At 41.6% G+C, this 13044-nt stretch overlaps 1 protein-coding gene across 1 annotated transcript; it reads right to left on the minus strand.

Annotated features, from left to right (window-relative positions):
• Positions 1–376: 376 nt before the first annotated feature.
• lhx4 (LIM homeobox 4) lies at positions 377–12538 on the minus strand. Its single transcript, XM_044200263.1, has 6 exons — positions 11556–12538; positions 7755–7926; positions 5720–5922; positions 4954–5108; positions 4177–4348; positions 377–3328 (listed from the first exon to the last, which is right to left on the minus strand). Exons 1-6 carry the CDS (start codon positions 11632–11634, stop codon positions 2940–2942), a joined length of 1170 nt encoding a protein of 389 aa, XP_044056198.1. The 5' UTR covers positions 11635–12538; the 3' UTR covers positions 377–2939.
• Between the last annotated feature and the right edge of the window lie 506 nt (positions 12539–13044).

Here is a 13044-nt window from a genome sequence, read left to right on the forward strand (position 1 = left end):
CATCTGTTTCTCCACTTGTTTTATTTTTTCTCTCGTCTTTCTTCTCTCTTCATGTATCTTTCTTGTCACCCCCACCCCGAGAGCAAGAGAGGAAAGCAGCATCAATCACTGTTAACTGACTGACCACTGTCTGTTGGTGGTACTAAATGGATCTCCACAATTGAATAGAGGCCTAAGTGTGTGGTAAATGCTCTCAATGGGTAAATGAATTTGTGGGTTAACTCGCTCTAAGAGCGTTTAGATAAGACAAAATAATAAAAACACCTACAGCAGATATTATTCTTTTGATATATTGAAAACAAAGTTCAGCTGAAAATCTTAACTCTCACATACATCACTGCAGGCCCGGTCTGTTAAAGAGAAATGCACTCGAGGGTAACCCAAAGACAATTCAGCTTTATTTTCCTTTTCCTATAGATTTGACTGTACACGGTTCATACCATTACACAGAAGGCATAAATGAATAAATTCAGTGCTCTGTTTTACATCTTTTTCAAAGACACATGGCAATAATAAATAGCGCTCATGAAACAAGACAATCAACACGTTTTCAAACTGTACAAAATTTACAACAATTAAGATGCAAACTTCTGAGGCAACACAGACTTAACAAAACTTTAGTGGTAATATGTGTGATTTTCCCTCAATACTTTAGATTATAGCCCACAAATTACACTTTAAATATTTTGTACATATGAGGTACCAATGACACACTTACTGGGTATCTACTGTTATGCACAAGGGAAGAATACAGGGAATAAGGGGGTAACAAATTAGCATTCAGGGGGGATATAGAAATGTATTATACTGTAAGTAGTTTTTAAATTACCTGGTGCATATTAAGTAATTACAGGGTAAATTATACCACAAATAATTTAATTGAAATATCAACACTGTTACCCCATTTTCCCTGCCTTGTTATCTAGTAATATTACTGTACTCCATAATTACTAAATGTATATATATCAGTAATTCAAAAAAGTGTGATTTATGTAATATAAGTCCCTCTTAAACACAGACCCCTTATTTCCTAACATCTTGTCTTCCCCTGTACTTACATATGAATATAGTTACACAGTAAGTATTTTATTGATACCATGTATTTACTAGATAATTATGCTTCCATTTTCGGGCTGTAATCTAAAGTGATTTTCTTAATGGTGTCACTTTCTGTTTGTTGATTTGCTTTCTGGCTCTTAAATAAGATGCTCTGGTTAAAAAAAAAGGACTTGGCAATTGCAAAAAGGTGACCACATAGATAAGATTTGATTTCTTTTCTTCAATTAAAGAGTAAAGATGTGTTTTTATGCAAACCTTCCCTCAGATCAAACTGGTCACTGGTTTTGACATGCTCAACAGGTCAAATCAAACTATTAGTTGCTCTTACATCAAAGAAAGTTCGTATGTCAAGAAAATAAGAATCAGGTGTTGCACTTTTAGTGAATCAGTCTTCTGTCTCAGTTGTCGTGGAGGACTTTAAGATGTAGCTGATGTGGCTTGAACAGTAAGAAACATTATCAGCCCAGTAGTCTTGCTAGCACTGAAGCTGCAGCAGAGTATCAGCCCTGATAGTGGGGGGGGGGGGGCTCTGTGTTAATCCCTCACATGGAGGCCAGGCAGGGGGAGAACAGACTGACAACACATCTGGGGTCAGTAAGTAGGTTGATAGCAGGCAATGCTAGAGCTCTGCTGGACTGAGTAGATTACCAAGAGAAGCCTGTATCAAACTGAGAAAACAGCCAGCACAAAGGGAATTTCTATCAGTTTTCCTGCTAATACTTGTTGGTGTTTTGAATGTCAAATTAATGTTTTGTATTTTGTGTAACCACTTAATTTGCTCAATAATATCGGCAAAGGAATCTGCATGTCTTTATAAATGGATCTCCTTGTCTTACATCTGTGCATTCAAAAAAATAAATTAATCATTTAGATGTGTGATATATTACTAGAACGGTTAGAGCTGGATTTCTCCAAACCCTAAATTTCTTGACTGTCCTCCAACACATAAGCTTTGAAGCCTGGTGAGTCTGGAAACAGATAATTTAATACTGACAGATGTCTGTTCACGGACAGCTTTGACACAGACAAGAACAAGTCAAGCACCTATAAATATAGAAGAGAGACAGACCTGCTGTGTAGCAAACAGTGTTCGCCCTCACTCAAACAGAGGAGACATCAGTTTCTACAGACAGACAGACGGACGGACAGACAGACCAACCAACGGCCATCTACTTCCTAATAACTTGTAAGCTTCAGCAATACATTAAAAAACATCAGCATGGTTCAAAATTCACACTTGTGCCACTGTTCTTGTAAATTTCTCTCCCAATGAAACACTGTGTTTTTGCCTTGTGCATATGTCTCTCCTCTTTTTCTCTCTTCCCCTCTCTGCATTCCTGTTCATATGTGTAAAAAAAAGAAGAGGAGAGTAAAGTGCATCGCCAATGTAAAGGCTTTGATATGGCCAGACGGCAGTCCTACTCATTATCAATCAAGAAGCATGCAGGTGCCTCCTGGGTCTCATAGGGACTTGGATCTAGATTGTAGCCCTATTGTTGTAGCTGTTAGAGATATTTTGGGGGACGAGGCAATTACCTCCCCTGTGAGCAAAATCCACCAACATATTGGAAAACCAGTCTCATTTTCAGAGTGAAAGGACAAAATAAAATCAGGTGATAACAAAAATTGTATGATAGTGTTGAGATTGAACATTCAGTGGTGTGGAGGTGTTCTTCACTGCTTTTGTCCGGACTGCACATCTCGACCCGGTTGTTACCTCACCGTTATGACTGCTGAGGGTCGCACTTCTTCTCTTCCTTCTCCTCTTCACCCAAAATCACAAAACATACCAGTCTTGGAGGGTGATAGAAAGAAAAGTAAAAAGCCTTGTGAGTCTGTTTTGTCGTATCCCCACAGCGATCTTCTACCATGCTCGAGACTCAAAACTGGGAATGATCCATCTCGTCCAGCCATGAGGCGGGGCTGGTGGGGAAGTCGGGGTATCCTGTACTACTGCCTGTGGAGAGGTCTGAGGTTGGACCTCCTGCCATGGCCCTCAGGGCCTGTCCCACACCGCCCGGCCCGCCCTGCACCACCAGACTGTCCATGTTGAAGCCCAGGTTGTTGAGGAGAGGGGTGTGGCCGGGCAGAGAGGTGATGGAGGAGGGCGACTGAGGGAGACCATAGGGGCTTCCTGCTCGGATGTCGTGGTAGGGTTGTCCCGCAGCGTCGACAGAGAAGCTGCCGTTCAGCACCCCGCTGTTGGTCACGTCACCGACACTCCCGTAAAGCCCATTGGTGTGGCCGAGATCTGACAGGACCTGGTCATCTGTGGAGGAGATACCATCACTTAGCATGAGGGGTGTAAACACTTTGACACATCAACAGTGCTGTCGACTGCAAGAGCATTATATAGTTGTTATATTTCAATACAGTTAAGTGCTTTTATGAGTGAGATTTATTGCGGCAACATTATGTGGATTTCACAAAGGTACAGTAAGTGGACCACTGAAGTATTTCATAAGCATTTGAGTTTTGTTGGTGAGAAAGGATGCGCTTTACCTTCTCTAACAAAGGAGGTCTGTATGTGTGCAATTACTGCAGCACGAAATATTTGTTTCCATCTCAATCCCTCCCCCGGGTGGCTTCAATTACAACAAAGCCCCAGAGCATTTTCTCTCTAATTGACTAAAAGCCTCACATGCTTTATATAGTTTCTGTCACCATGTTTTCATTTCTCATAAAAATGGCCTTCTTTTTAAAAGTGGCTTGAAGACTTTTATGACTATCTAAAACGGGGTTTGCGGACATTAAATAACATAAGGATGTCTAAAATGTCGTTTGCATCCCACTAAGGAACCTCTCTCTTTTCCAATAAGGCTCAAACGGAGGCAGGAGGATGCGTCAGTGGCCACGGGGTTGGTGTGAGGGGAATGTGAAATGAGAATGCCTTTTTGGATTTGCCTGACACGGTGCACTGAACAACGCAAGAAAACAAATGAAATGCCACAAAGACACATTCAATCGCTGCTGCACTCAGAACCGTGTCATTTAGCAGCTTGTAGAGTCCCTTAATCCCATTAGCACGACAGCACGACTGACAATTCCCTTTCAGGAATCCGTCTCTTAAGCAATAATGGATATGCACTCGGTTAAAGTTATCCACATAATACGTACCTCTGAAGCTCAATTCACTGTCACTGAGTCCTGCGTCGTCCGCCGAGCTTTCCTTCTCCACTTTAGTACCTCCTCGGCTGCGTTTGACACTTTTATAAAACTGAGTCCAGCGGTGTCGACCTGCATCTTTCTTCAGACGCTTTTCCTTTGCTCGCCGGTTCTGGAACCACACCTGACAGAGATAATAATAATTATCATTAATTGAAAATAAGAATTAATATTGTAATTATTCAAAACAATGGAATACTACGCCAACTAATAATAATAATTATCATCATAAATAACGTTTTTTTCTATTTAATCTGACTAAGTTAATTTTTTCATAATATTTCAAATCTAAAACTCCTCAAACCATTTTTTTTTTACTCAAAATAGTTTGCATTCTTACAAAATAGTTGTGAAGCTTAAAACCTCTGACACATTGGAATACATGGTACATTTACAGCATAGACTCATAAAAAGAGGCTCAATCAAACAATTCCTTACATTAAAGTAAATATATAAATAAGTTTTAAGAGGAGTTTTTATCATGTCTTTGTATCGTCTTTTAAATAAAATATAATCTTTTAGCTCTTCAGGAAGGTTGTTCCAAAGTCTGAAAGCCCTGATAATAAAAGTCCGGGTGCTTGTTTTACATTTGTGATTAAAGCTTGATGTCATCTTTTTGCTGTGGTGAGAAACCGAGCTGCTCCATTTTGTACAGGTCGGAGATAACAGAGCCTTTTGCAGGAATATGGACGCCTGCAGTAGTCTGAATGAGACAAGACAAAACTCTACCTGCACTACTCTCATGTCAAGCCCCGTCTCCGAGGACAGCTGCTCTCTGACGTGGCGAGCTGGCTTCGGCGAGTTTTTGTAGGCACTTTTGAGGGTCTCTAGCTGCTTGGCCGTGATGGTGGTCCTCGGTCGCTTGGTCCCTGCCTCTGAATCATCTGAAAACATCATTAAGTGTGAGTGACTTCTTATTACATTTATCACGTTGCCTTAACAGGCATTGCCCCCCGGCCTTTGCGTGGAGTATATGTGTGTTAAATGAAGTGAATGGTCATGTATGGAAGTGAGAGTATTATTGTCCTTGTGCATCTGTCCCACTCCCACAGCAGAGGACATAAATCTATCCAGCCGGAGTGCCAGAGGAACGGAGTTATTGGGGCCGCACCATATAAGAGCATTGCTTCACTTTACATAATCAATCAGAGATGCATGGAAATCTCAGAAGAGAGGGAGGGAGAGAGACAGCATCCACACCCAGACGACAAACAACATAGATCCACAGTCAGAAGTCATTTCACTGCATTACACAGTGCACATAGCTTGATCACTTCCTCTAGTGTGATTCTAAGGTAGTTAAGTCAAGCCAGAGCCGTTCAGCACTGAACCACATAGGCTGTGTCTGACTGTATGGATAAAAATTAGTCATGCTTGTTGCAACAAATGTTTTTAAGTAAAGTTTCAACCTGTATTTTTTCTTTTAAATTGACTAGATTTTAGCTAACAATCAGCTAATGTTGTTGCTTAATATTTTGGATACATGCAGACCTACCGTTTTGTTTTGCGGTCTCATAATCCACCTTGCAGACTAGCCTTCCGTCCTCCATGAGGTAAAACTCGTCCCCTGTGGCCAGTTGTCGGCTGCACATGATGCAGGCAAAGCAGTGCAGGTGATACACAAAGTCCTGCGCCTTCCGCACAACCTGCGTCGGAGGGATGCCCTGTTGGCATGATGCACATTTTGTTCCAAAACGCCTGCAGGAAAACATGAGGAACAGAGCTGCCATTAGAAAATTAGATGCAAAACACCGGCAGGGTAGACTGCCATCCTTCTTCTATTTATACCCACTGATGGAGATAGTGAGACCAACCCGAGATTAAAATTTCACATGCTAGACAGCTATTTCTTCAACTGCAGCCAAGAATGATGGCACAGTGTCTATATTAATAGAAGCTCCAGCTGTTGTAGAGGGAAAAATCAGCACTGGAATGCATTTCTGTTAACGATAGACCTGTCCGCAGGCTGATGGATGGAGAGGATCAATGCACTGTGTGATGTGTTCACGTCTATGTGAGTGTGTGTGCGCATTTTGTTTGCATGTTTATGTGTTTGCAGATGAAGTACTGAGAGCTGAGGAGGAGGAAGAGGAAGAAGAGGAGGAAGAGGAGGAGGAGGGGTGCTCACAGTAAACACACCCGGAGGAGAACTAATAAAACACTGACTCAGGAGAGGCTTTAAATCACACAACCAACCCACAGAAATAAAAAGAGCAAGGTGAAGCCTCCAAATAACTACTGGGAAGCATACACCACTGGATCTGTGTGTCTGTTTCTGTGTTTATGCATGTGTGGGTTCACCAGTCACACGTGTCCCTCAACCACAGTTTGAACATGCAAAGGCCCCCCTGCTGTCCCCTGGGTCGGCTAACACAGTTACCCTTCAGTGAGACTCCAGAGCTCTTTAGGTCTCATTCAAGCTCTGAGCATTAAAACCTTTCAAACATGATTTAGTAAAAAGCCTCGGATCTGCTGATCCTGTTTTGGATAAAAGTCAAACTCAATTTTCTTCTGTAATGCCTCAGAAATCCAATCGTTTGAGAGAAAGAAAGAAAGAAAGAAAGAAATAAAGAAAGAAAGAAGAAGGGGGAATGGCAAAATCATAGAAACAGAAAAGGTATTTTTGAGCACTTGTTTTGAAATTGTGCTTTCTCTCATGATGTCAGCAGGACAAAACAGCCAGTAAAAATGTGAATTATGAAGGCATATTATGAATATTATGAATAGGTACATCAGCACATATTCCAATTCTGAAATAAATTAGCAACTATAGTCCAGCATTGTGCCTTGAGCTGAATAATGACACCCATTTATAACAGCCAGACCAGAAAAATGATGGTGGCGTTTAATGCAGAATCATATTAACAATTGGACAAAAAAAATGTATTCAACCCAGACAATTATAATTATTCGCCAAAAGATGATCAATTTATTAGCTCTCTGTTTGGATGTTTTGGTTCAGAAAAAAAGAAAGTTGATAAAACCTTACAGTAAAAATAACTGACGTTGACTAAATTGATCATTTTCTTTCATCATAATATAGATATCCAAAAAATGAAAAGACGACTGTAAAAATTCCTTAATAAATAAGATATAAAAGAGAAACGCTGGATTTATGCTAATTCGTTACTAGCACTTCGAAACAAGTAAGCTAACAATTTAGGCTAATGTTGCTAATGGGGTTTTTTTTATCAGAGAGAATATATACCTAAAAGTTGCTTTGTAAATATCAAATATAGACGAATTATTCAAAAACACATTTCCGACAGAATCAGTCACTTTTCCTCTCACATCACCCCAATTAGAGGTGAAAGTAACCAAAATGTTACTTTTTCTGGGTGCAACTCGCTTGTTTTGGATTTTATGGATTTTATCGAGCACAGTTAAGGCGAGGAAACCAACTCAATTTTTAAAAATAAAACATGGGCAACTGTGAAAAAAAAAAAATAATAATATATATATATATATATACATAATTTCACCACAGAGACAAAAACCAGCGAGAAAGCGAAACAGAGAAGCCCACTGACTTGAAGAAATCCTCCTTGCAGTACACGCTTCCTGCCCGGGAGAAACATTTGTCCGACAGCGGAGTCTGACAGTCGGCGCACTTGAGGCACTTGGAGTGCCAGTGTCTGTCCAGCACCTTCAGGATGAACTTGTCCAGGATGTGCTGACTACAGCCGGCACACTGAGGGATCTCTGCCGGGGGAAACAAGAGCACAAGGTCACACACACAAGTGAGTAAAGAAGAGAGGGAGGTCAAACTCTGACAATGAGGCACATGATTACAGTGGTAAAGAGGGTTAATCTAAATGGGAACTTTGCACATAAAACAGGTGGGTTTTCCCTACATCATGTCCCAGCTTGCAGTTGTCTCACATCAGACAGGATGGTTGCATATTTTTTTCTCTTCATTAAACCTTTACTGGTCAGGTAATGTATCTATATCATGATTATTATATTCATTATGATGTTTAAAGATACAAGATCATAGTATCAGTATCAGTCTAATCTTTCAATTGTCGGACTAACCCTGTGATATATATTTTATCTTAGTCCTATTTGTTTTTTAAAGGTTATTTTTATTTTTGACCCACTTTTGTCTCGGTGCTTTCTTATTTTTAATCATTTAAAATTACGCAATTAATTGGATTTTTTGATTGTATCATCTTTGTTAAACAGTAAAAAGATAGGATGCCATGTTAAAAAAAGCAATTGTCAGTCTGCTTTTGTTTTTGAAGCGCTTTGTGAATGTGTCTGTCTCTGTCCAAGGTGCTGAACTCTGTTTCCCAGCGGTGCAGAGAGACAACCTACTTTTTGACAATAATATTGATTTTTCTTAATTTTGTTAAGCAGTTCTGTTCCTCAGAAGCCTGATCATCTCTCTAGATGGTTTTCTGGGAGGTGTGGTGGCATCCGTGTTAGCAGGTGAGGTGGCTGCTGGGTGTAAATCAGGGTCAAGACGAGATTAAATTTCATTTTTGTGGTTGTGAAAAACACAACTGGGAAGCAGCAGCAGACCACATGTGTCCATGCAGGAACAGGGACCATGCTGTATTTAACCTGCTGATGTTACCAGATTCTGCACCGGCATCCATTATATACTACAGTAAACTGCAAATTACAACAAGTGAAATTAAATTCAGGAATCAAAGAGAAATTAAAATGTTCATCCAGAACAAAATACATATATTACCTTACATATTGACCTTTAATAAATAACCAATTTCATAAATGTGTCTATTTATATAACACGAGATATGTTGTACAGCAACTGGCTTATTTTATAGTGCTAAATGTATCCTTTCCATCACATTTAACAGAGAACTCAAGGGCCTCGTGTTATCATCTAAAAACCAGCAACACTGACGATTACTTTTGCATTTAATCTTCCACAATAATTCTGTAGACAGCGGTGCAATTTTACTACATACATCTTTCGCGGCTTCTCTTAGTCAAACATCCACATGATATCCGATAATGAAAAATCAATATCGAGGAGAAGTGGGCAGAGAAAACACCAGTATGAACGCACGCGCACACACACGAGCTTCGGCAGCGGGGCTGTTCACCGCCGAGAGAAAACATCTCGGCCGTGAAATCATCTTACATTAACCGTCTAAAGCTCAATATGTTTCATCTCATCTCAGCATACAGTCTGCTCTCGGGTTAAACAACATGGAGGTCAAGGCAGCCTGCACACATGTATCTTTAAAATGCATGTTCAAATGTAATATGTATTTTTTTTACATTACATTGGTTTTGAATGTTTAAATGTACCAGTTAGCTGAAAATAACAGATTCATATTTTGCAATATAATTATTATAAACCACCAAAGGAAAGCAATGCATACAATAAATACGGAGCAATACTTCCTGCACAGACGAAGACAGGATTATTGGCTGGACTGGTTTAGTTTCACCTCAATAGTGAGTGAATTCCTACAGAGATGATAGAAGAATTTATTTCGAAAGGATTGCACCTGCGCCTTGGATTCTTTTTCAAAATGAGAAGAAATTAGAGGCATTTTAAATATCTGGAGATAATTTGGTGGGTGGATGAAGCGAGCGAAGAGAAGTGGTGCTGAAGGGAAAGCAGCACGATCTTGGCAGTGACAGAGCGCGTGTGTGTGTGTGTGTGTGTGTGTGTGTGAGAGAGAGAGAGAGAGAGAGAGAGAGAGAGAGAGAGAGAGTAGACCTCGTGTATTCAGGACGGCTTCATATCTTGGTATCTATTGCCACCACTCTCCACTCTTCACTACATTCAGTCTCATCACCTCCGTCATTTCACACAGGAAGTGAAACACATTTTGCTTAGGGCTTTTTTAATATAAGAAGAAGAGCAGTCTGGCAGCCTCTCAAACGTTCAATTGTCAAATGATTTGTGGCAATTAAACGTGAAGTAAACACTTTATATCCCAGACTAATAGCCTGGTTTGGGTGTAATTGCCCTGAGTCAGCAGAGCACTCTGTCCATGGTATAAAGAATTGTTTAGATAAATTCTCAGTTGCTTTTATTGCTGGAATAATCCAGGTTTAAATCCAGGATGAATGCTGGTGCTGCAGGGGGGGCTGAGTGGCAGGATCTTTATCCAATCTTTTAATCTGCCTCAATTTATAAAATTAAAGCGCATAAGCCGACCACATATAGTCTCTTTTTCCTTTAGTCAGGTTTAAATATTTTGCTCAACAGGCTGCAGGGACTCTAAAAGGACACACATCACGTCATACCGCTGTCCTGTTTCAGCTGTGTTTTTGTTTGCAGTAGGTTTACACTAAACAGGCGACAGTAATGTGGTGCAAAGATAAGCCTAATATTATTGTGTTGTTGGGTTTTTGTTGGTTATTTGTAGGCCAATCAGTGTTTTCAAACCAAGGAGCAGTCCAGTAATTATCTAACTATATTATCTCATTTTGCTGTGGATTATTTTGTTTTGGAGGTATCATATTAGACTAGGTCCATCTGTACATTTTATTAACCTAAATAATTAGGTCAGAGCAGAGATGTATCCCATTGCACTTCTATCTTGATTGCACGATCAGATTATAAAGGGCCTGGGGCAGATTAACACGTCGGGACGAGGTAATTCTCGCCTTTGATGCTGGAAGGTAGAGAATGATGATAAATATTTGGTGTTATCCTCAGTAAATAATGGCCTAAACGAACTATAATACTCCTGCTTTAAATCACCCTTAACTGTAAAACTGAACTGACATTCAGGCCTCGCTACAGAGACAGAGAAAATAAAGTAATGAGTGTCAGTCAAACTCAGAGTGTATTTGTCTGATGGGTGATGACAACTGCGTCTGATCTCTTGACCATGCAGGCTCGTTTACAAATTAACAGCTGGCTGGGAAGGCTCACTGTAAGCCCAACAGCCTGATGCAAAGTTTGAGGCCAAATAGGGAGATGAAATGCAGTTGCTTTAAATAACAGAAATCATCCTATTTTTCTCCTAAGGATGGGATGAATAACCATGCCATCCTTTGCACTATAGTCAGGTGTTGCAGCCTATTGCAGAATACAGCCTGTAGCCCTGTGAGGCTGCAAAGATTAATTGGACATGCGGGATGGTCATTGCTTAGCTTTGAGGCCAGTAATCAGTATTATTTAAGACGTCTTTGCTCGTTGAAACACAAGCAGCATGACACGTCATTGTCCTGTACGTGACAATCTAAGACTGAGAGGTTCAGCCTGCTCTCCTCATCCTCGGTTACTGTAACTAAACCCCCTCTCCCTACAGTAAAACCCTGCAGCACAGGTTACACTCGCCAACCGGTTTCCAGATTGCTAATCGACAGAAAAAGGAGGGTAAAACATGTCTTACGTTGCAGTGGCACTCCGAGAATCTCCGGTAAACTCTTTACTGGACTCTCTGTCGGTAGGACCGCCGCACTTTGCATCATCGTGATCCAAACCGGGAGACAAACGCACGCACATACACCCGCAACACGGTGGGCGCACTCCCCCGTCCTGTCTCCTGGAGAAAAAAAAAATATGATGGTGCTGATGTTGAGGCCTTTCTCCTCTCTGCAGGGTGAGCTCCCTCGCTGTCCCGTCAAGCCTCTATCCCTGTTATGTGTCTATTCCCGTGACGATGTCCGTGCCGTGCTGAGCTGTTTTGGAGTGAATCAGACAGGCTGCTCGGTCCATTCAGCGCTGCAGGGGCGGCGGGGCCTGACGTCACCGCGGCAGAGGCTCACGGCGGGCCAATAGGAGCGCAGGAAGAGGAGGCCCCCGGGGCGGAAAGCATCCTCCATAGGTGTACGAGCGAGGAGGAGAAAGGAGAGGAGGAGAGGCGTCTAACATGGTATATGAAAATGTCTCCGGAGAGGCGGGACCTTGTTCCTTTGGAGACCATAAATAGCTCACTGCAGTGGCTCCTGAAGGGTTCCCGGGCCAGCAGGGCTCCTTCTGGGGCGGAGAAGGGGGGTCCCGTGCAGGCAGGAAAATGAGGAACAGCCACATTTCACTTTTATTTTAGGAATTAGCAATAAGACCGTGTATAAAGCAAGAATGAGACTTGTCCTGGCAGATTTCACTGCAGACAGTATGAGTGTGTGTGCTGGTTTGTGCCCTTAAACTAATTTCTCTTCAACATGCACCAGATTCTTTGGACACAATGCAACTCAAAGTTTCATAGATAATCAGCAGGTGGGATGGTGATACACTGAACTATTTTACCAAATTAAATACATTTTTCTTCGTTTCTTCATTGAGCTAGAAGACGTGGGTGCATTTATAGGTAAGCTGTCAACATGAAATAAAAACAATAATATTTCCCCAAAAAGTGTATCAGTTTAAATATCTTTTCAGGGTGAAAATATGACAAACCGAGTTGTCACTAACAGCTATGGGAGCAGAAGTGAACCCACACCACAGAAGTTATATTAGTGGACACACGTCTGAGTCCAATCCGCAGCACCTTCACCTGTGTGAGCTGTACTTCCCCCGGCAGCTGGCTCTCTCTCAGTGACAGGTAGGATTAGGAGTCTGGGCGCAGTCCACCTGACACTGTTCATTTCAGACCCCATCGTCTGAGACTGCTCTCCCGGATAAGATATTCCCCCCGGAGGGCTGCTAGTTCAAGCTAGATGAACTCAATCTTCGCTTCCAATTTACTTCAAGCGTGAAAAGAAAAGCACACAGTGGCGCTTTCCCGCCGGTCCGCCTCCAAACCAGCGCAGGGTGTTTCCATCAACAGCGAGTCCGTCTGCAGGTCCCAGGTGAATGTGTGCAGCTCACACCAACACACACCACATCTGCTCAGACACATCTGGATACACGGTCAACTACAGCAACACCACTGCTTTTAT

The sequence above is a fragment of the Siniperca chuatsi genome, linkage group LG6 (genome assembly GCF_020085105.1).
Source record: "Siniperca chuatsi isolate FFG_IHB_CAS linkage group LG6, ASM2008510v1, whole genome shotgun sequence".
Lineage (NCBI taxonomy): Eukaryota > Metazoa > Chordata > Actinopteri > Centrarchiformes > Sinipercidae > Siniperca > Siniperca chuatsi.